Here is a 20601-nt window from a genome sequence, read left to right as displayed (position 1 = left end):
TGAGATCCCCTAAACCTAGGGCTTGGTAGACCGAGAAAGGAAGAAGATTCACACTCGCTCCTAAATCAAGTAAAGCTTTATCCACAAAAGTATTGCCTATGACACAAGAAATTGTAGAACAACCGGGGTCCTTATATTTCACGGGAATTTGATTCGAGAGAATCGAGCTTACTTGAGAGGTCAAAAAGGCTTTCTTTGGGACATGAATGGTTCTCTTGTGGGTACACAAATCTTTTAGACACTTGGCATAGGAAGGAACTTGTTGAATGGCATCTAAAAGAGGTATGTTGACCTTGAATTGTTTGAAAACCTCTAAAATTTGTTCCATTTGGGCCGATTGTTTAGGAGGAATGAGTCTTTGTGGGTAAGGAACCCTTGGTTTGTAAACTTCTTCGTTGAGATTTTTAGAAATGGGCCCAGGACTAGGTTCATTCATGGACTCGCGGATTCTAGAACATTCGGGTTTGTCATAAATAGTGCTAGACAAAGAAGGGTTTGATTTAGGAATCGACTCTTCATTTTCATTAACGTTCTCACCAACTTTGTTATCCACTTGGTTTCCCGACCTTAGAGAAATAATTGCATTAACATTCTCGGGAGGTCTTTGATTGAGAGGAAACTTAGGATTGACCTCGGGTTGACTTGGCAACTTGTTCTTCTCTCGCTCACACAACGCGCTAGCTAATTGACTCAATGGGGCCTCTAACTTAGACACGGCTTGCACATTAGAATGCAAAATTTGCCTATCTTGGGTTAGGGTTGTCATGAAAGTTTGTTGAGATTGGGTCAAATTAGTTTGCGATTTCATTAAGGCTTCCAAACTCTTTTCTAAGGAATTGAGGCGTTTATCCGAATCATTGAAACCGGGACGATTCAAAGGAGTTTGAATTGGGTTCTGACATGAATTTGGACCTTGATTTGGGTAAGAGTTTGGTTGGGCCTTTGTTGAAAATTTTGTTGAGGAGTTGAAAAAGAATTTGGCCCTTGATTCATTTGAAAATTGGGTTGAGGGACTTGACAATTTTGACCTTGGGTCCATGAGAAATTTGGGTGATTTCTCCACCCGGGATTATAAGTGGGTGCAAACGCATCATTCCTAGAATTTTGGAACATCGCATTTACTTGTTCAAGTTCGTGCAAAGGTTGGATTCCGGGATTAGGAAAATTGTAATTGGGGAGCATCGACATTTGTGGGGGAGATTTACTAGTTTCCAAAATTTCAAGTCTCCTAGTTAGGGTGGCTAGTTTGGCATCGGTTGCCACATTATTTCCTATCGAATGCAAGCCCCTAGCGCTAGACGACTGAATTGACTTTTTAGGTTCCCTAGTTGACTCCCACATCATAGTCTTTTCCGCTAAATCCTCGAAAAATTCCCACCCTTGGTCCTCATCTTTTTCCATGAATTTACCTTGGCACATAGACTCTAATAACGCAGTGGTTTGACTATCTAAGGCCTCGTAAACTATCTTGCAAAGTCTCCATTTTTCTATTCCGTGGTGGGGGCATTGTGAAAGAAGATTTTTGAAGCGGTCAAAGAAAATCCAAAAAGACTCATTTTCCTTTTGATGAAATTGATTTATTTCATTTGTAATTCGAGTAGTCTTATGATTTGGAAAATACTTTTTAAGAAACACCACAACGAACCCCTCCCACGTGGAGATAGAATTAACGGGAAGACTATATAGCCATTTTTTAGCATTCTCCTTAAGCGCAAAATTGATGAGCCTAAGTCTAATTGAATCCTCCGTTAATTGGTGGAGTTTTTGCAAACCGCAAACCTCCTCAAATTCTTGAATGAAAAGATAGGGATCCTCACCTTCACTCCCTAAAAACTTAGGCAACATGCTAATGTGATGTGCCTTAATCTCGAAATTGTTCCCATTAACGGGAGGAAGGGTGATGCACGATGGTTGAGCAGAACGGGACGGGTAACAACGGTCTTTAAGAGACAACGCCATGCTAACTATCGGTTTGGGAACTTCTAGGGTTTCGGAATTCGAAGAGGACGAGGGAATCTCGATTATCGGTCTTACTAATCTAGATGCTTCGTTCCTAACCCAAGTAGTTCGCATAAACAAGATAGTAAACACGTAGCAAATAAGTGCTAAAAATTAAAACACACAAAAGAAAGGGTGTAAAATTGAAAGAAAAACCTAGTTCTAGGGTTCCCTAATAAAAATGAACTAGACCTTGCTCCTAACGTTAAGGACCATCAAAAACTCGATAAATCCAAAATTATTCGGACCGGTTTGGCCAGTTTGGAGCAGGCATTGCCAAGAGGCCAATCTCCGCGCTTAGACACCAAAACTTAATCGGCCAGGTAAGCTTTCGCTTGCCTTAGACACCGAAGAGTCGGAATAATTAAAGATTACCTCGTCTTTTAGGTACCTTCCTAATTGAGCGCGAAATCCTAGGGGCTAACGTCTAATTCAATTTTATTAAAAGGCTAAGGAATGCAAAATGAAGAATTAAATTGTTGTGGGCCAAGGAAAGAGTGATTAAATCCCTTCCCTTATCTTATGAGTGGTTTTGCCCTTAAGATTTATTTAAAATGATGCACCACACAACGAGATAATAAAAGCGGTAAACAAATATGGATGCTTCTACACTACGTGATTTAATCTAAAGAAAGGAAGAAATTAACGTACCTTAGGATCCTCCAGCGATCACCACAAATAGGTACGAAAATTTAAAAACAAAAATTAAAATCTAGATAATGTGCCCTAAGTGATTAAATGCATGATGCAACACATATGTAATTCTATCTAAAATTTTTGGATTTTAAAATTTTTAATTTGTTTGTGGTTTTTTTTTAATTTTCAATTTTTTTGTGGTTTTCTAAATAAAATAAATTGAAATAGGAGAGAGATACAAGTTACCCAAGCAAGCTTCCAATACTCCAAGAATATTCTCCACTTATTCCAAGCTAGCTCATATTCCTCCAATTTCCTAAAATTCAAACAAAAAGGAAATGAGAGAATATAAAAAAAAGTAATCCGAAAAATTAAAAATTAAGGCGCGAAAATTAAATTTAGTCCCCGGCAGCGGCGCCAAAAACTTGATGTGCTAAAAATATGATTTTAATCGCAAGTGCACGATCCCGTTTTAATAATATAAGATTCGATCCACAAGAACTAAAATTATTTTCGCGAAAACCTTAGTTTCTAATTTAGGCGAATTAGACCATTTAATTTTGAGATGTTTTTTTTTTATAAATCTAACTTAACAATTAATATTTAATAATCCTAAATCTAAATTAACAATTACACTAATTAAACTATCGAAATTATGTTACACGACGCATTTAACAAGGAAAGTAAAAATGAAAATGAAAATAAAGTGGCAGATATTAAAAAAACAATAAACATATAAACATGTTAACTTAATAGAAACCACGTGAATTGGAATGGTCGAGCAGGTGAAATAATATAAAAGTCATGTGATCAGTAGAGGTGGCCATTCGGGCGGTTTGGCTCGGCACGAACCGGACCGAACCACCATTTAGCCCGTATTTTAACGTGCCGGGTTCGAACCGGCACGAACCGGCACGAACCGTGGTTGCTGACGAACCGGTTACGGTTCCTGGATCTTCGATTCGCAAACCGCCACGAACCGGCACGTCAAACCGAGCAAACCCGCGTTGAACCGCGAACCGCGCAAGCCCGCGGTAAACCGCGAACCGCACAGCCCGCGGTTCCTCCAGCCCGCATAATCCGTGTTTTGTTTACTTCCATCAGGAAATGCTAATCAAAAGTCTGTAGTCAATAAAATATAGGAATACATTATGGGCGTATAGCCTTATTGATAGTTTGACTTTATTATAAATAACTTACAAGTCATCTTAGCATAAAACTAATTTATAATTTCTGAATTGTAATTAACTTAGAAATCCAGCCAAACAAGAATAAATGTATTTATTTCGTTATGTATTTATTTATTTAGTTTGTACAAGCGGTTTGTATTGTTGAATTTTTTAGAGAGGAGTCCTCTCACATTATTTGTAAAATCTATTTTCAATATATAAAATTGTTATTATTTATTACTAAAAAATTGTTTATTAGTTTACAATTTATTAAAAATGGGTTAATTATCTAGTTGGTCACTGAAGTGGGCTTAATGTATCAAGTTGGTCACTGAACTCAAAACGGTATCAAAATGGTTATTGAAGTGGCCATAAATATCAAACAAGTACCTTGAAATATGAGTTCAAGGAGTAAAAATATTATTTATAAAGTTGTACACATTATTTTTGAATGTTACCAAAACCAAGTAAAAGGTTATGACTTCTAATATTTATGATAATATATTTAGATTTTATCAAGTTTATTTATTATTCATTTTTAATTAAAACAAAGAAATAACTATATAATAAATAAACTTGATAAAATATAAATATATTATTTTAAATACTAGAAGTCATAACCTTTTAGTCGGTTATGGTAACATTTAAAAATAATGTGTAAAACTTTATAAATAATATTTTTACTGCTTGAACTCATATTTCAAGTTACTTGTTTGATATTTATAGTGACTTTAGTGACCATCTTGATAGCATTTTGAGTTCATTGACCAACTTGATACATTAAGTCCACTTCAGTGACTAACTTGATAATTAACCCTATTAAAAATTAGTCATATAAAACTTTATTATCGATTTTTAAAATATAAGAATTATTAAAATTTAAACATGTAATTATAAAACAAAATAAACTAAAAAAAGAAAAAAAAATAAAACAAAATAAACTAGAAAAAGAAAAAGAAAAACGCACGCACGCATAGTCTATTCTGTACTTTTGTTACAGTGCTATAGGCTATAGCCTATATGCTATGTTCACATCACATACCACAACTAAAGTGACAGGACACGATTGAACCGCAGTCAGCCGAACGCCAACCCACCGAACCGCTTAAACCGTTTAAACCGGAGAAACCGGAGAACCGTTTGAACCGTATTTCACGGTTACGGTTTCCAAATTATCAGCCCGGCCCGGCCCGGACCGGACCGCCAGTATTGGCGTGCCGGTTACGGTTCCACCGGTGACGGTTCCAAAACCGCCTGAACCGGCCCGAACCGCCCCGGCCCGCCCGAATGGCCCCTAAACTACCCATTTTTGACTCAAACAAGACTCAAATTAAACCATATCAACTCCAAACTAAACCAAATTTCAAATCTAGCCTAAACATAATATTTCTAACATAAACCCACTAACCTCATTTCGAAATCACAAACTAAAACTTACACCAAAAAGCCCCTAAAAATACCAAAACCAAGAACAAGAACAATACCAAATCCTACCAAACTAACTCCAAATCAAATAAAACTTCAAAACTAGCCTATCTACCATGTATCTAACAAAACCCCATCAAACTACAAGCTAAAATCAAAATCTAGAATACTAAACCATTGAACCCACTAATAATATTGAGAATTAAAAGGGGTTCAATCTAAATACCAAAAAATGCAAGCTTAAAACATATACTTAGGCTCCTTTCAATCCACAAGTAATTTTGAGTCTCATGTGGTTAGAGAAAGATTTCATAGCCTAGAAGTAAAAGTAAAGAGCAAGATTTAAGAACAAAAATGAATACTTGTATTGATATAATAAAAGTGTTTACAAATTTAGAGTGCTACTACTAGATCAACTACATAAAAGAGAGGCTACTAAAAAGAGAAAATCCTAGGTTGGTTGAAACATGATGGGGAGGTGTGTATTTATAGGGGAAAATTAGGGTAGAGGGGGGTGTAGGTGTCCCATCTAGATGCTTCCTTGAGAATATTCCCCTATGATCCCTTTCCTTCCCATCTTTTCCTCCTTTTTGCTTTATTCTTTTATTTCTTCTAGCTTTTGCAATTTTCCTAAAAAAAAGACAAATAAACAAATAAATAAGTGAGAACAGGCAATAATTAGGCATTTAAAATATACAAAAATATGCACTTATCAGATGTATATAAATAAATATTATGAATTTTGATTTTCTTTTAAAAATAAAACATTTTTCACTCAAAATCAAAATTCTACTACATACAATATGTTATAAATTACACAAATATTTTGTAAAATTCAACTTTAATTAAATATAAATATTTATGAATTTAACTTTAATTCAAGAAAAAATGAATTAACTTAAAAACTTCCAGACGTACTCTTTCGATCAATCCTGCAACCTGCATAATCAGAATCCGTATAGCCGGTTAAGTCAAAACCAGTATTCTTAGGATACCAAATACCTAAACCAGGTGTACCTTTAAGATATCTAAAGATTCTTTTGACGGCTATAAGATGTGATTCTTTAGGATCAGCTTGAAACCTAGCACACAAACATGTTGCAAACATGATATCTGGTCTACTTGCAGTAAGATAAAGTAAAGAGCCAATCATACCTCGATAGCTTGTGATATCAACTTTCTTACCAGATTTATCCTGGTCAAGCTTTGTGGCAGTGGCCATGGGTGTCTTTGCCGGAGAAGAGTCTTCTAGATTGTACTTTCGCAGAAGATCTCTGACATATTTGGATTGGCAAATGAATATTCCATCTTCCTTTTGGCTTACTTGAAGACCAAGAAAGTAGGACAATTCACCCATCATACTCATCTCATAATTACTCTGCATCAACTTAGCAAATCTCTTGCACAAGTTATCGTTAGTAGAACCAAATATAATATCATCAACATATATTTGAACAAATATCATGCAGTTTGTAAAAGAGAGTTTTGTCTATGACACCTCTAGTAAATTTGTTTTCAATTAAAAACTCAGAGAGAGTGTCATACCATGTCCTTGGTGACTGCTTGAGCCCATAGACAGCTTTGAATAAGAAGTACACAAAATCAGCAAACTCTGGATTTTCAAAGCCAGGGGGCTGTTCCAGATATACTTCTTCTTCTAGCTTTCCATTCAGAAATGCACTTTTCACATCCATGTGATAAACCTTGAAGTTGGAGTGTGCAGCAAATGCAAGAAATATTCTGATGGCTTCAAGACGAGCAACTGGAGCATAGGTTTCATCGTAGTCAATTCCTTCTTCCTGAGAATAACCTTTTGCAACCAGTCTGGCTTTGTTTCTTACAACAATGCCATCACCATCTAACTTGTTACGGAAGACCCATCTAGCTCCAATTGTAGACTTTCCTTTTGGTCTTGGAACCAGGGCCCAGACTTCTTGTCTCTCAAATTGATTAAGTTCTTCTTGCATGGCAAGAACCCAATCAGGATCAGCAAGTGCTTCATCTATTTTCTTTGGTTCTAATTGTGAAAGAAAACCAGAGAATAGACATTCATTTGTCGTAGCACTTCTAGTCCTTACACCAACATCAGGATCACCAATAATCAGATCAAAGGGATGATCTCTGCTCCAAATCCTTTCCCTTGGAAGTTGTGTCCTTGATGATTCAGCTGTATTATCATTAAGCTGATGTGTATGACTAGTTGATCCACCAGCTCCCCCTGAGTTGTTGCCAGGTTGACTGATGATCCACCACTAGCATTAGTGGAATCTCCAGCATTATTGCCATTTCCTCCACCATTGCCTGGATCATTATCATTGTTGTCATCACCTGTTGCAACCTCAGGTGGCACATCATCATCTGAATCAGAATCTGGATAGTTGTCAAACTTCAGAGATTCAGATGGATCAGCAGATTGTAAACTTGGTAGTTTAGTGTCATCAAATGTTACATTGACACTAACTTTCACTGATAGAGTATCAATTACAAAAACTCTATAAGCATTATTTGTATAACCAACAAAAATTGCTTCAGATGCCTTTGGCTCAAACTTATTCAAGTTCTCTTCACCATCCTTGTGAACATAACACTTGGCTCCAAAGACATGAAGATGTTTGACATAAGGTTTCTTGTTGTTATACAGATGAAATGGAGTTTTCATATGATCCTTGTTGATCAAAGTTCTATTCTGGGTATAGCAGGCAGTAGACACAGCTTCAGCCCAAAAGTACAGTGGAAGCTTCGCTTCAGCAATCATAGTCCTTGCAGCTTCAATCAATGTACGATTCTTTCTTTCGACGACTCCATTCTGCTGAGGAGTCCTTGGTGCTGAATACTGCTTTCTAATTCCCTTTTCAGAGTAAAAGTTGATTAGAGTTTGATTCTTGAATTCTGTGCCATTGTCTGACCTTACAGCTTTGACTGGCACACCTTTATCCAATTCAACTAACTTTATATGATCAATCACTGTCATCGGAGTTTCATCCTTAGAGGCCACGAAGTAAACCCAAGTAAATTTCGAGAAGTCATCCACAATGACTAAGGCATATCTTCCTCCATCAATAGATGCAACATTCACGAGGCCAAACAAATCCATATGTAGTAAATGAAGTGGATTTGTAATGGTATTGATGGTCTTGCCTTTGTGAGATGCTCTCTTCGCTTTTCCTTTATGACAAGCTTCACAAAGATCATCAGTTGAGAATTCCAGGGAAGGCAAGCCTCTCACTAGATCTCTCTTGACTAGAGAGTTCATGGTTTTGAAGTTGAGGTGTGAGAGCTTCTTATGCCATAACCAACTATCTTCAGTAGACGCTTTGGCGTAGAAACAGTGAACTTCGTTTCCTGGTCCTGAAGACAAATCAGCTACGAATATATTGCCTTTCCTTATGCCACATAGTGAAGGACGCTTATCCTTGATATGTTTAATGATACATATCTCCTTTTCAAAATGAATATAATATCCCTTGTCACAAAATTGACTGACACTCGGGAGATTTTGTTGAAGTCCTTCAACTATTGCAATATCTTCTATGATGATCCTTCCTATTTTGTACTTGCCATATCCCACAGTACGACCTTTGCTATTATCAGCAAAACTGACTGTAGGGCCAGCTCCTTCTCTTATGTCTTCCAGCAGGGATCTATTGCGAGTCATGTGCATTGACGCTCCACTGTCAAGCACCCAGGTAACACGAACAATTCCACTGGCACCCTTCAAAAGACATACTGATCAAACCTTCTTTGGGACCCACACTTGATTGGGTCCAGCAAACTTAAAGAATTGATTTCTATCAGGTAATACAACAGAGCCTCTTGGACTGATACTTGGTTCTGATTTGACGGAACTTACTTCCTTAACAACAGCCTTATAAACCTTGGTTTTAGGCTTTGGAACATAAGTCTCCTTCCTCACACGAGGAGGACTAGCAGTCCTTGATCTAGCATGCTTATTGTTTGTGTGTTGTCTAGGCGATGTGTTTTCATTTTTAGCATGCAAATTTCTAAAATAAGCAGACATCATATTGAAAGCACAAGTCATGCAATTATCAACACCACAACATTTATGACATGCATCAAAAACAGGAACAACAGGAATATCAGTCACAGTAGTAGGAACATCAATAGATTCTACTCTAACCTTGTTAACAGATTTAAAGTTCTCAGTAGAATGACATTTATTGTTCTTGTTCTTACTATTCACAAAATTATTAGGCTTGTTGAATTTAGTTCTCTCAGAGTTGACACCTAAACCAGCTTTAGGCAACCTAACATTGCCTTTCACTTTGATTGGTTTCAGTGATGTCAGGATCTCATCTCTCTTCTCATTACTCTCTTTCATTTTAAGGTCTTCCTGTTTGAGTTCATATCTAATGACAACAGGAGTCTCTAAAAGAGGTTCAGCTTCTGAGGTTTTAAACAAAGGTTTAGGGGAATCTTTCAAAACAAAAGGAATCCCTCTCTCCTCAGCACTCTTCTTAAAGGGAGTAATGTTACTAGCCTTACCTACAGATTTGTAATAGTCAAAACCTATTCCAACAGTTCTCTTGATCTCTTGTTTATCATTAAGTTCTTTGACTATAGTGGAGGCATCCTTAAAGGCTTTACACTTAACTTTCTCTTCGTCTAGCTGAAGTCTTAAAGCAATCTCACCTTTCTCTAGAACTTTGACTTTAGCACATTGTAATCCTAAATCCATAGTCAGTTGTTCTATTTTAGGTTTTAATACGTTCATCTCTTTCATTTTATAAGCATGAATATCTAAGACTAGTGTATCAATTTTAAGATTGGCAGCTTTCAACTTTTTAATAGCATCATCTCTTTCAAGTCCTAATTGCATAAAAAGTTTAGGGCATGTAGGATCTACCTGAAAGCTTCCAGCAGGAGGAGGTGAAGATGATCCAGCATTAGCCATAAGAGCAACATTCCCTAGCTGCTCCTCTTCATCACTATCTGTATCATCCCAGCTTTTCTCTTCTGCCAGATAAGACTTGCTTTTGTAATTTTGATTTCCAGAAGTACCCTGATGCTTTCTCACAAGTGCATCATACTTCTGCTTCAGCTCATCGTAGGAATCTTTTCTCTTTCCTTGAACCTTGGGCTGTTCACAGTAGGTTTGTACTTGTAGGAGGGATTCTTCCTGAATCTCATGTTTCCAAACTTCTTGGCAAACAGTGATAGAGATTGATCTTCTAATTGTTCTAACTCTTCCATTGTATAGAACTCTTCGTCACCATTGGAAGAGGCAGTCTGACCCATCTCAGGTACAACAAATTCCTGAGTGGTTTTAGAAGGAACAACAACATCCTTCTTCTCTTCCGGTACAGGTGACTCAACAACTAGAGCTCTCGAATGGTTCAGTGTTTTACCCCAGCCATATCTCTGTTTACTTTGAACTTGTTCAAGTTCATAAGTTTTCAACACTCCGTAGAGTCTTTCCAGAGATATCTCATTCAGATCTCTGCTTTCCCTGATGGCAGTGATTCTGTGTTCCAAATGTTCAGGAAGTGTTAAGAGAAACTTCATGTTGACCTCTTTCTTGTCATAGAATTTCCCATTCAGATTTAAATTATTAATCAGATTATTAAGTCTGATAAACACTTCTGAAATCCCTTCTCCGGGATTGGAACCAAACTGTTCATACTGAGCCATCAGTATCTCTTTCTTGTTTTCTCTGACTTCATCTGAGCCTTCATTGATGATCTCTAACGTATCCCAGATTTGCTTGGCGTTTGTACAATTAACAACAGCATTGTACATTACTGGATCTAGAGATTCCACCAAAATTAGTTGAAGAGCGTCATCTAAGTTCATCTGTTCACCCTCTTCATCTGTGTACTCATGAAGTTCTTTCGGAATGGTCTGATGAGGTATTAACACACCTTCTTCTTCGTGTGCTAATATGACTTTCATCGGAATAGAAACACCTTTGTTTAATATCCCGATATATTTTCTGTTGGCTGTGCGGAGGAATAATAACACGTGCCTCTTCTATAGGCCAAAGTGTTCCTTGCTGAACGGTGGGATTTTAATGCTACTGATCTTTTGTGTACTCATGTTTAACGATTTGAAGTGAATAGTGTTTGGATGAGATTTGGATTTTTGAAAGAAAAATATTTTAAATCAGAATTAATTTTTGAAATAAAATTAATTCGAATAAAAAATATTTGGACGTTACAGACTGTGTATAGGATCTGATACGGAAAATGGTATCAACCGCTCTGATGCCAATTGTTAGGTCCTGAAACGATTATAGAAGGGGGGGGTTGAATACAATCGTCACAAAATAACCGCGGCGGAATAATCTGATTTGAATTAAACTTGTTAATCAGATTTTGATTAATTAATATAACAATGTTTTAAGTCGTTATATAATTAATATGGTTCGTTTTAATGTCCACTAAAGTTCGTAGAATAAATTCGACAGGATGTATTCTAGTTTAGTGATTAAAACAACCGAGTGATCAAAGTACAGAAAACTGTGGATATAACGAATAGCAAGTTACTAACAACTTGAAAGTTTACAAAGCTTTGAATAAGAACAAATGAAGAGGTTGAAGCCATATTTATAGGCAACACCTTGAACTTGTATGACAAACATGGTATGACCATGCTACAAAGATCAGTATGACAATATAAGCTAATGTCATGCTACAATTGAAATCAGTATGACAATAGGAGCTAATGTCATGCTACAATTGAAATCAGTATGACAATAGGAGCTAATGTCATGCTACAATTGAATCAGTATGACAAACTGAAGCATTGTCATACTATACAATTTTCGGTATGACAATTGAATATGACATAAGACTTGGTGGTTAAGTGTTGAGTCGGTATGACAATCTCTAGTAATGTCATACCACTTGAACTCGGTATGACAATCAAGGAGATTGTCATGCCTTGTTCAATTCGGTATGACAAACTGAGTAATGTCATGCCAACTGGAACGGTATGACAAACTGAAACATTGTCATGCCACTAATGAATGGAACCTTCCAGGTGCGGTATGACAATCTATGTGATTGTCATACCGTGCCCAAAATCAATATAAATTGATTTTTCTTTAATATAATTAATTCAATAATTATTCACTTAATTATATTAATCATATAAATTCATAAATTAAATTAATTCAAGTGTGAATCAATTTAATAAATAAATAAATTACATAACTTATATAATTATTTTGAGATGTGAATAAATTAAAAGAATAATTATACAGAGCACAGTCTTCAGCAGCAGGTCTTCTGACATCCTTTAAAAGATCTGATTCTTTGTCTTGATTAAACGACCACCTATTGTTGATGCATAATATTTAATTGGAGTAGCTGACACACAAATGTACTGTCTGGTTCATCTGTATCTAGCTGAGTCAAATATTCTTTATCAAATAAACATTTGAGAAGTGGCTTGTTCATCGAGTCTTTGTCTTCGTAGTTCATCTTCATAAGTAGAAATAGTTTGGAATCTTCTGAATAAATAAAGTATTAAAACTTTATACCTTCTGGACTTCTGGACGTGCTACAAAATATTATTTGTACACTGAGGCTTGAACATATTAATGAACTTCTTTCAGTGGTGTGCAGCAGCATCCTGAAATTCTTCAGACATATGATTTTAATAAATCACTTGACGTTCTTCGTACGGATTCCTTCAATAGTGCTTGCTAATTTACTTTCTTTCTTATCAGAGTTGAGTTAAAACTCTTAAATACAAATAGGCTAAACATATGCCTTTCAGGATTGGATGTTGTGATTGTATGTATGTAATCAATTATGTGTAATTGATTGTTGGTTAGTATTGATTTGATAAATGGATTGTTATGGATGATGTGTAATTCATAGTATGCTAAGTGTTCGTGAAAATGCCTCAAAGGAAATTTTAGTTAGAATTGTTTGTTTTTAGTGCTAATTGTTGTTGGATATTGATAGTATGCTAAGTGTAGTTGATAGTATACCAATCGTAAATTATCTTTGGTTTGTGGTTTATTGATTATTGGATTGGAATTTGTTAAGTGTAATTGATAGTATTCTAAGTGTAATTGATGGTATTTGTTAAGTGTAATCTATTTTTGGTGTGTGGTTTATTGATTGTTGGATTGGAATTTGTTAAGTGTAATTGATAGTATTCTAAGTGTAATTGATGGTTTTTGTTAAGTGTAATTCATTTTTGGTTTATGGTTTATTGATTGTTGGATTGGAATTTGTTAAGTGTAATTGATAGTATTCTAAGTGTAATTGATGGTATTTGTTAAGTGTAATTGATGGTATGCTAAGTGTATTGATAGTATGTTAAGTTTATAGATTGTAAATTGTCAATTGATGGTATGCTTCGGTTAGTATGCTAAGTTTATTGATTGTTGGATTGGTATTTGTGTTTCAGGATGGATGATATTTTGTCGGGTCCTGTTAGTGGAGCAGTTATCGTGGATAACTCATACCATGTGAGTTCAGATGTTTGGAATGGAGTCGAGCGTGGTCCTCTGGAGTGTATGTCTAGCAACCGGTCTTTAAGGCATTGGGTTCTTTCAGACGCGCAGAGGGAGATTTTGCATATGGTTGGCTTTGGCGTGTTTGCCAACCTTGGGATTGTTCTTCAGAATGATACCAGGCTTGTTAGTGCATTAGTGGAGAGGTGGCGGCCCGAGACCAATACCTTCTTCATGAGGCAGGGGGAGATGACAGTCACTCTAGAGGATGTTGGCTACATACTAGGATTACCTGTTGTGGGTCGGCCACTAGTTGGAGATGGTATTGACGGTAACCAGTCATATTTCGAGAGGGCATGGTTTGAGGAATTGACTCCTCACCAGGTGAAGGATGGCTTTACTAGAGGAGGGGTGAGGCTGACTTGGTTGTTTGAGACCTATGGGAGTGCTGATCCAGGTCCTGATCCGAGGCGTATAGCTGTTCACACACAGGCCTATATGTTCTTCGTGGTAGGCTCTATCCTTTTTCCTACTAGTAGTAGGAATGTTGTCCATCCACGCTATATCAGGCATCTTCGCACACTGAGCCATGTGCGTACATGGTCGTGGGGATCAGCAGTCCTTTCATATCTGTACAGGGGTCTGACTACAGCTGCACAGAAGGGGTTGGATTGTGGGCGGCAAGAGGAAACGGGGGAGGCGGGATAGTTCAGCGGCTCCTCATCATAGCTTGCCACATTACAGAGGCGAGTTTGATGGAGTTGCTGGCGATATAGTTAGTTGGATGCCCTATGCTCATTTTCACGAGATAGAGGAGGATTCAGACGGGGATCATGACATTTTTTGCTGAGGATTGGGAGGCACAGTTTGCTGGCCTAGCTAGGGTACCATTGCTCTGTTATGATATTGTGGAGTACCAGCATCCCGAGCGAGTGTTGAGACAGTTTGGACTGCCACAGGGCATCCCACCACCCCCTGTTTCGAAGACAGAGTACAGGCAGCCGAAGCTGCCTTGGAATCCCATTGATTGGCGTGCTATATGGTTTGCGGAGATTGGTGAGTGGTCCCGTTTCGTGGAGCATCCTGAGGTTGTAGTGGCTCACCGTTCTCACTCAGTGGATGACACCGGATACATGCATTGGTACACAGACATTTCTCGATTGCGAGTCGGGAAGCCAGAGCCAGTGCCGCTGTTCGCACAAAATCACGCAAGTGTACGTGGTCACAAGTAATATAGAATATTATTCAAGTTCGTACCCACAGAGACTGGTGTATTCAGAAATATGCACTTATGCACCAATGTATGATTATTATTCAATGCTTGGACAAGTATCAAATTGGGTTTTGGTTTTCTACTTAACTAATCCTATTTGAATTATGAAACTAAGACTTATCAACTAAGAGAATACGATTTACTAATGAGAATAAAACATGGGATTCTAGCTTCATTAACAACTTCATTCAGAGTTCTACCTTATTCGATTGTAATGGTTGATAACTAATCAGATAACACGAGACTGATACACGCTAACTGTCGTTATACGTGCACCATACTGCTACACATCCACAATTAAGATAGAAGGTAAACAGACACCAATTATGCTTAGACCCTATATGTCTATAGAATTTGAAAACATAACGGTTGAAGAGCAAGTTATCTATCAAGATTACATAGGGCGATGCAAGATGGGTAAAATCACATCACAAGTCATGTTATCGAACACGAAACCTATGCTCGCATGGCAAGTTCTAAATCAATATATTCACTGTCACTTCAATAAAGATTAACAAGCAATCTTAGATGTTAGCTACGCATCCAAGACGAATAAGCACAACCAATACGAGGAAATCAAACCATCACATATGAACAAGGCAAATTAACTACTGAAATTCATCGATAAATCCGCTAAAATCCCATGACAATGATTAGTTCATAATCGAACTTCTCATCATCATGGGTTCGAATGTAAACATGGTACTGAATAGGGAAAACAATATCAAAGTACTAGAACAAGAGTTAAGAAACAAATCCGAAACGAGCATCCAAAACACTACACCATAAAAGGCCTTATCTAACATAAAAAAATTGTTGCAGAATGGGGTCAATATGTTGCTAAAGGCCCATAAAAGGGCTAAGGCAACATTTATTTTATGATAGGATTTTTGCCGTTGCCTTAGGGGGTCTAAGGCAACATATCGTTTGCCTACAGCAACAACCGAGATATGTTAGCAAAGAGTGTTTAATCTAACATTTTATTCTCCTACTCCAACAAAAAATTATGTTACCTTAGAGTAATTTTATTTTTTTAAAAAAGTGGGGCCCACGTGGGGGCCATTGTGGGGCCCACGTGGGGGCCACTGTGGGGCCCACGTGGGGGCCATCAAGTTGCCAGGTGGCAGCAGCTAAATTGGCAACATATTTTTCCTATACTGCAACAGTTTTGAAATACAAGTTTTGCAACATTTAAATAGGCTACTGCAACATTTTATCCAAAAAAATTTGCAATTCTACTGTTAAAATACAATACTTCCCAAAATTTGTCCATCATTTCAACAAACCATTGTAAACATACAAAAACCAACATCAAATCCAATTTACTCCAACATCAAATCCACAGCTAAACCAACATAATATCCAGAATCGACCAACTACCAGCAAACTAACAGTTTAATAACAAAAAGTCTAGATATATAACCCCATACTATTAGCTAGTCAAAATAACTTCAAAGAACCAAAGTCTAAACAACCATACTATTAGCAAACTAGAAGCTGGTGCCTTTAGTCATTGGTGTGCCATCGTCATTGTCACTGGCCACATGTGCACACAGCTCTGTAACATCAATTGTGAACGGGTTTGCTTCACCAAGTTTCTTAAGGACCGATGCCAAATTTTGTTGCACCTTCCTGTTTACCTGCTCATCTACCTCTTCTTGGATTTTCTTCACTTTTTCCTCGACTTCAGCAGCAAGGCCTTCCTTAATTTTTGTTGTCAATTCTTTGACATATGTATCCGTTGGAGCAGCAGCTGATAGTTTTTGCGGCTTCTTGCATCTCCCTAAGAGCCAAGTCGGGCCATGCTCTTTATCCAAAAGCATTTCATCAGCAGCCTCCCCGGAATTGATTTTTTTGTTAATTTTATCCTACAAAAGTACAATAACATGAACATAAACGAGCAAATGCAAAACAGAGAAAACTGAAAGGGCAAATATTATGTGTAACTGATTAAGTTAAATACTTACAATTTTCTTTTTCATTGTTTTAGTACTGGTCTTGTACTCGCGTCCTGCATCACGAGTCCGAGTTTTCACAAAAACCTCTGCATCACATGGTTCAGACTCATCTGGGGCATTCTTTTTCTACAAAAATAGATTATACGAGACATAAATTATCGAACAAGAAAGCCAGAAATCATTAATTTAAATTAGATGACCATATACCATTTTGTGTCGAAGCTGTGCGATACTTTTAGGACCAAGAGTGTGAGTCTCGGTATATGACTTGCGGCTATTTGAATTTTTCCTGGCTTTATCCTACAAAAAATTAAACGAAAGTTGAGCAACTTATACTATGTTCCCAAGACAATATTTAGTGCCTAAAATCACAAGTATACCTGAATACTTTCATCATTCCAATATTCCAACAGCAATTTGAACCTCTCAAGTGGAATATCATCAGGCCTATTTTGTAGCCTAATTTCATCAGTTTCAAAAGCTGTATAATGCGCTGCCTTAGTTCGACACTTATACCCCCTCCAGGATGCATGAATTGTCTCAATTGCCCAACTTTCCAGTTCATCGGGAATAATATAGCGGGCCTTGCAAATATTAATAAGAATTACTTTATCGAACTACTCATATAATTCACATTCTACAGGGGCATGTCATTTCATCACCTACGGCTACGTTAGGGAATGCATTCCGAATAAAGGATTTTATTCCTCTGATGTACTCGACACTATACTTTGGAAGGTTTATCCAAGTATTATCCACATCGTCCATGGCTACAATTAAGACAATTCAGTTTATTTATTATTTAGGTCACATAAACAAACGATTTCAATGCCTTTCCTAGACAAGACCATTATTTTACTTTATATATTGAAGATCATATATGGATTATACTTAAAATAAAACATTCAAAACCTATATGTTTATTATGGTAACCTATACAGGGGTTAACATATCTGCCATGTACTACCTCATCCCAGGGGTTAAGATAAACAGAATATACATATATGTCATAATTTATAGTTTCACTTTCAAATATAAGACCAAACACATGCATATTATTAATCATACAAATCATTAACAACAATATTCTTTTAATCAGGTAAGTCATACATAGAAATTTATCGCAATTCCCTTAAGTTATATATAGAGTATACATAGAGTTTATGAGCCAAGATAATATGTTATGGCATCTAACCAACTAGCTCACAATATCTACAATGGAATCTTACATGTATGGCAGCAGAGCACAAAAATATACAAATGTTCAACAGAGAATCAACACCAGCTACTCTTAATTGTCAAATTTTTTAAGTTATAAACAGAGCATACATATAGAAACCACAAAACAGAGTCATAACTGGTCACCAGAACAACCTATTTCAAGCATAAATATTTAATAACAAGTCCTGGACACATACACTTACCACAAAATATAAATCAAATGTTAACTAGTAACAAATATTAACTACAAAATGCAACAAATAACAAATGCCACAAAATGAAAACAACAAAGATTCATAAAATGCAATTCCAAACCCCTAATAAAAACAAAAATCAGATAACTTCCCTAATAAAAACAAATAACAACAAAAACAAACCCAAAAACTCAAAAATGTTGAAGCAGAGAGGGAGATACCTGTAGCAAAATCTTTAAACTGAAACCCTAATTTTAAATCCTTTAAATGAAATCCTTAAAATCAACCGAAGAAGCCCTGAAAATAGAAAATAAAGTTAGATTAACAGCCCCCACTATATACAAATGAAAAAAATTAAATCAAAGCCACCATACCTAATTCCAAATGCAAAGCCTCCGCTGAAAATACCTGAAATCAAAGATAAAGTACGATTAGATGTAGTTTAAAAGAAGAAAGACCTGTAAATGGAAGAAAATAAAGAAATGAAGCCCTGATTTAAAGAGAGAAACCCCTAGTTAGGAGTATCAAAGCATCGAGCCCTCAAACCATGCCCTAACTTGAAATCCAAACCTGAGATGAGAGAGATGTGCTGATGAGAGACCAGAGAGACCAGAGCGACGAGAGAGACACGGTGAAAAGAGAGAGAGGCGACTGTGGGGGTGAAAAGAGAGAGAGAGAGACGAGATGTGGGGGTGAAGAGCGAGAGAGGACTGTGTGGAAAATGAGAGATGACTGAGTGTGAGTGGAAAAGGAAGTGAAAAAATGGGGCGGGGTGTTAGTGAAACAAAGTCCCGCTGCTTGTCTGATTTCACCGGGAACCACGCCCGCTTGTTCAAATAAACATATATACATATATTTAGTTTATATTTTATTTTTTTGTTTACATTTTATTTTACTTTTTAAATAAATAAACATATATTTATTATTTAAAATAAAATCATTCACCTATTAAATTATTTAATATTTTATATAATTTTTTATATTTTTAGTTTATATTATTACATAACTTCTATTTTTATTTTTAATACAAGTAATTACTTTTTTCTTTAATTTTAAGTTAAAATATTATTTTCACATTTTAATAGCTTAAGCTAACATATTTGTCTCCATGTTGTACCCTTAAACACTTTCTAACAAAGGCAACATCCCCTTTTTGGCTAAGCTAACATGAAAAATATTATGTTGCGGAAGGGTGAAAGTAGTGTAGCTAAGGTAACATTTTTTAGCAACATTTACAAAGGTCGCGTTGCGATAGGCCTTTTATGGCGTAGTGAAAAGTATCGCCTACTTCGAAGAATTACAAAGATGAAATTATGAACTAGATCTTCTCCGTAGCCGTCACGTGCTCCTTAGAATGTTTCTAGGTTATTTTTTAAGTTCCCCCAGTCCTCCTTTAAGTTTCCCAGCAAACGGGCCTTTAAACGGATCAAAAACGGGCAAATCGGGCCAAAATTCCCGCTCAGGTCGTGGGGCGGCCGCGCCAGAGTTGGGGCGGGCGCGCCAACGGGGCGGCCGCGCCAAATCAGCAGCCCTGACACCCAACCTTGTCACGTCCATAACTTTCTCCTCGTGCATCCGATTGCTTCGCCGTTTTTTTTCAATTAAAGCTATGATTCCCCTCTTCGTTCTCCTTCCAAGAAACCTACACAATACCACACTAAAACATATTGTTAGATATAATTGATGATTACTGCTAATGTTCTTAAAGTTTGTTTTAGAACAGGAATCATCAGAGTTTAAGCTAGAAGCTGATCAGAGTTAAGTAAAGTCTGACAGAGTTTAGTAAAGTCTGACAGAGTTTGATAAAGTCTGATCAGAGTTTACATAGTCAAGACTCGACAGAGTTTACACGTGGAAAGAGCTCAGAAGCGGATATACTTCAAGGAAGGATAGATGCTGAGGAGTGATTTGCTGACTATGGAAACTAAACAGAAAACTGGAGCAATCTTTGATTGATAGATTTATTAGCTGATTTATAGGATATCAAATCAGAGATTGATTTTGTAACTGTGTCTATATAAACACAGATTAGGGTTACTCTATATGAGTTGAGTTATCGAGTACATTGTTAAGAACCCTAGCAGCTCTTGGTGATAGAATATAAATCACTGAGAGAGTTTTTGTAACTATTAAAGCTTTGTGAATATAAGAGTTTACTGCTTTCGATCTCTTATATTGTCTTACTGTGTTACAGATTGTGATCACTATATCATTCTATATAGTGAAAATATAGGACCTAACAAGTGGTATCAGAGCCAGCTCTGTTAAGATTACTACAGTGAGATCTTAAACACAATCA

At 36.7% G+C, this 20601-nt stretch overlaps 2 protein-coding genes and 1 long non-coding RNA gene across 3 annotated transcripts; 1 reads left to right on the top strand and 2 right to left on the bottom strand.

Moving 5' to 3' along the window:
- Nucleotides 1-13611: 13611 nt before the first annotated feature.
- Nucleotides 13612-14364, top strand: LOC135152164 (protein MAIN-LIKE 1-like). Its single transcript, XM_064091996.1, has one exon. It carries the CDS (start codon nt 13612-13614, stop codon nt 14362-14364), a length of 753 nt encoding a protein of 250 aa, XP_063948066.1.
- Nucleotides 14365-16184: 1820 nt separating this feature from the next.
- LOC135151949 (uncharacterized) lies at nt 16185-17496 on the bottom strand. The gene is made up of 4 exons (XM_064091150.1): nt 17268-17496; nt 17095-17187; nt 16897-17013; nt 16185-16797 (listed from the first exon to the last, which is right to left on the bottom strand). The coding sequence occupies exons 2-4, from the start codon at nt 17095-17097 to the stop codon at nt 16420-16422; spliced, it is 498 nt and encodes a 165-aa protein (XP_063947220.1). The 5' UTR covers nt 17098-17187; nt 17268-17496; the 3' UTR covers nt 16185-16419.
- Nucleotides 17497-17524: 28 nt separating this feature from the next.
- On the bottom strand, nt 17525-19410 carry LOC135151948 (uncharacterized). The gene is made up of 3 exons (XR_010290930.1): nt 18677-19410; nt 18524-18599; nt 17525-17657 (listed from the first exon to the last, which is right to left on the bottom strand). It is a non-coding gene; the product is annotated as an uncharacterized LOC135151948 (long non-coding RNA).
- Between the last annotated feature and the right edge of the window lie 1191 nt (nt 19411-20601).

The sequence above is a fragment of the Daucus carota genome, chromosome 4 (genome assembly GCF_001625215.2).
Source record: "Daucus carota subsp. sativus chromosome 4, DH1 v3.0, whole genome shotgun sequence".
In the NCBI taxonomy this organism is placed as follows: Eukaryota; Viridiplantae; Streptophyta; class Magnoliopsida; order Apiales; family Apiaceae; genus Daucus; species Daucus carota.
This window is presented reverse-complemented; position numbering and strand designations above follow the sequence as displayed.

Coding starts and splice junctions, on each gene's coding strand:
- LOC135152164 (XM_064091996.1), top strand. CDS start 13,612: ATGGATGATATTTTGTCGGGTCCTGTTAGTGGAGCAGTTATCGTGGAT.
- LOC135151949 (XM_064091150.1), bottom strand. Junction 16,798..16,896: donor AAACAATGAAAAAGAAAATT/GTAAGTATTTAA, acceptor GTACTTTTGTAG/GATAAAATTAACAAAAAAAT.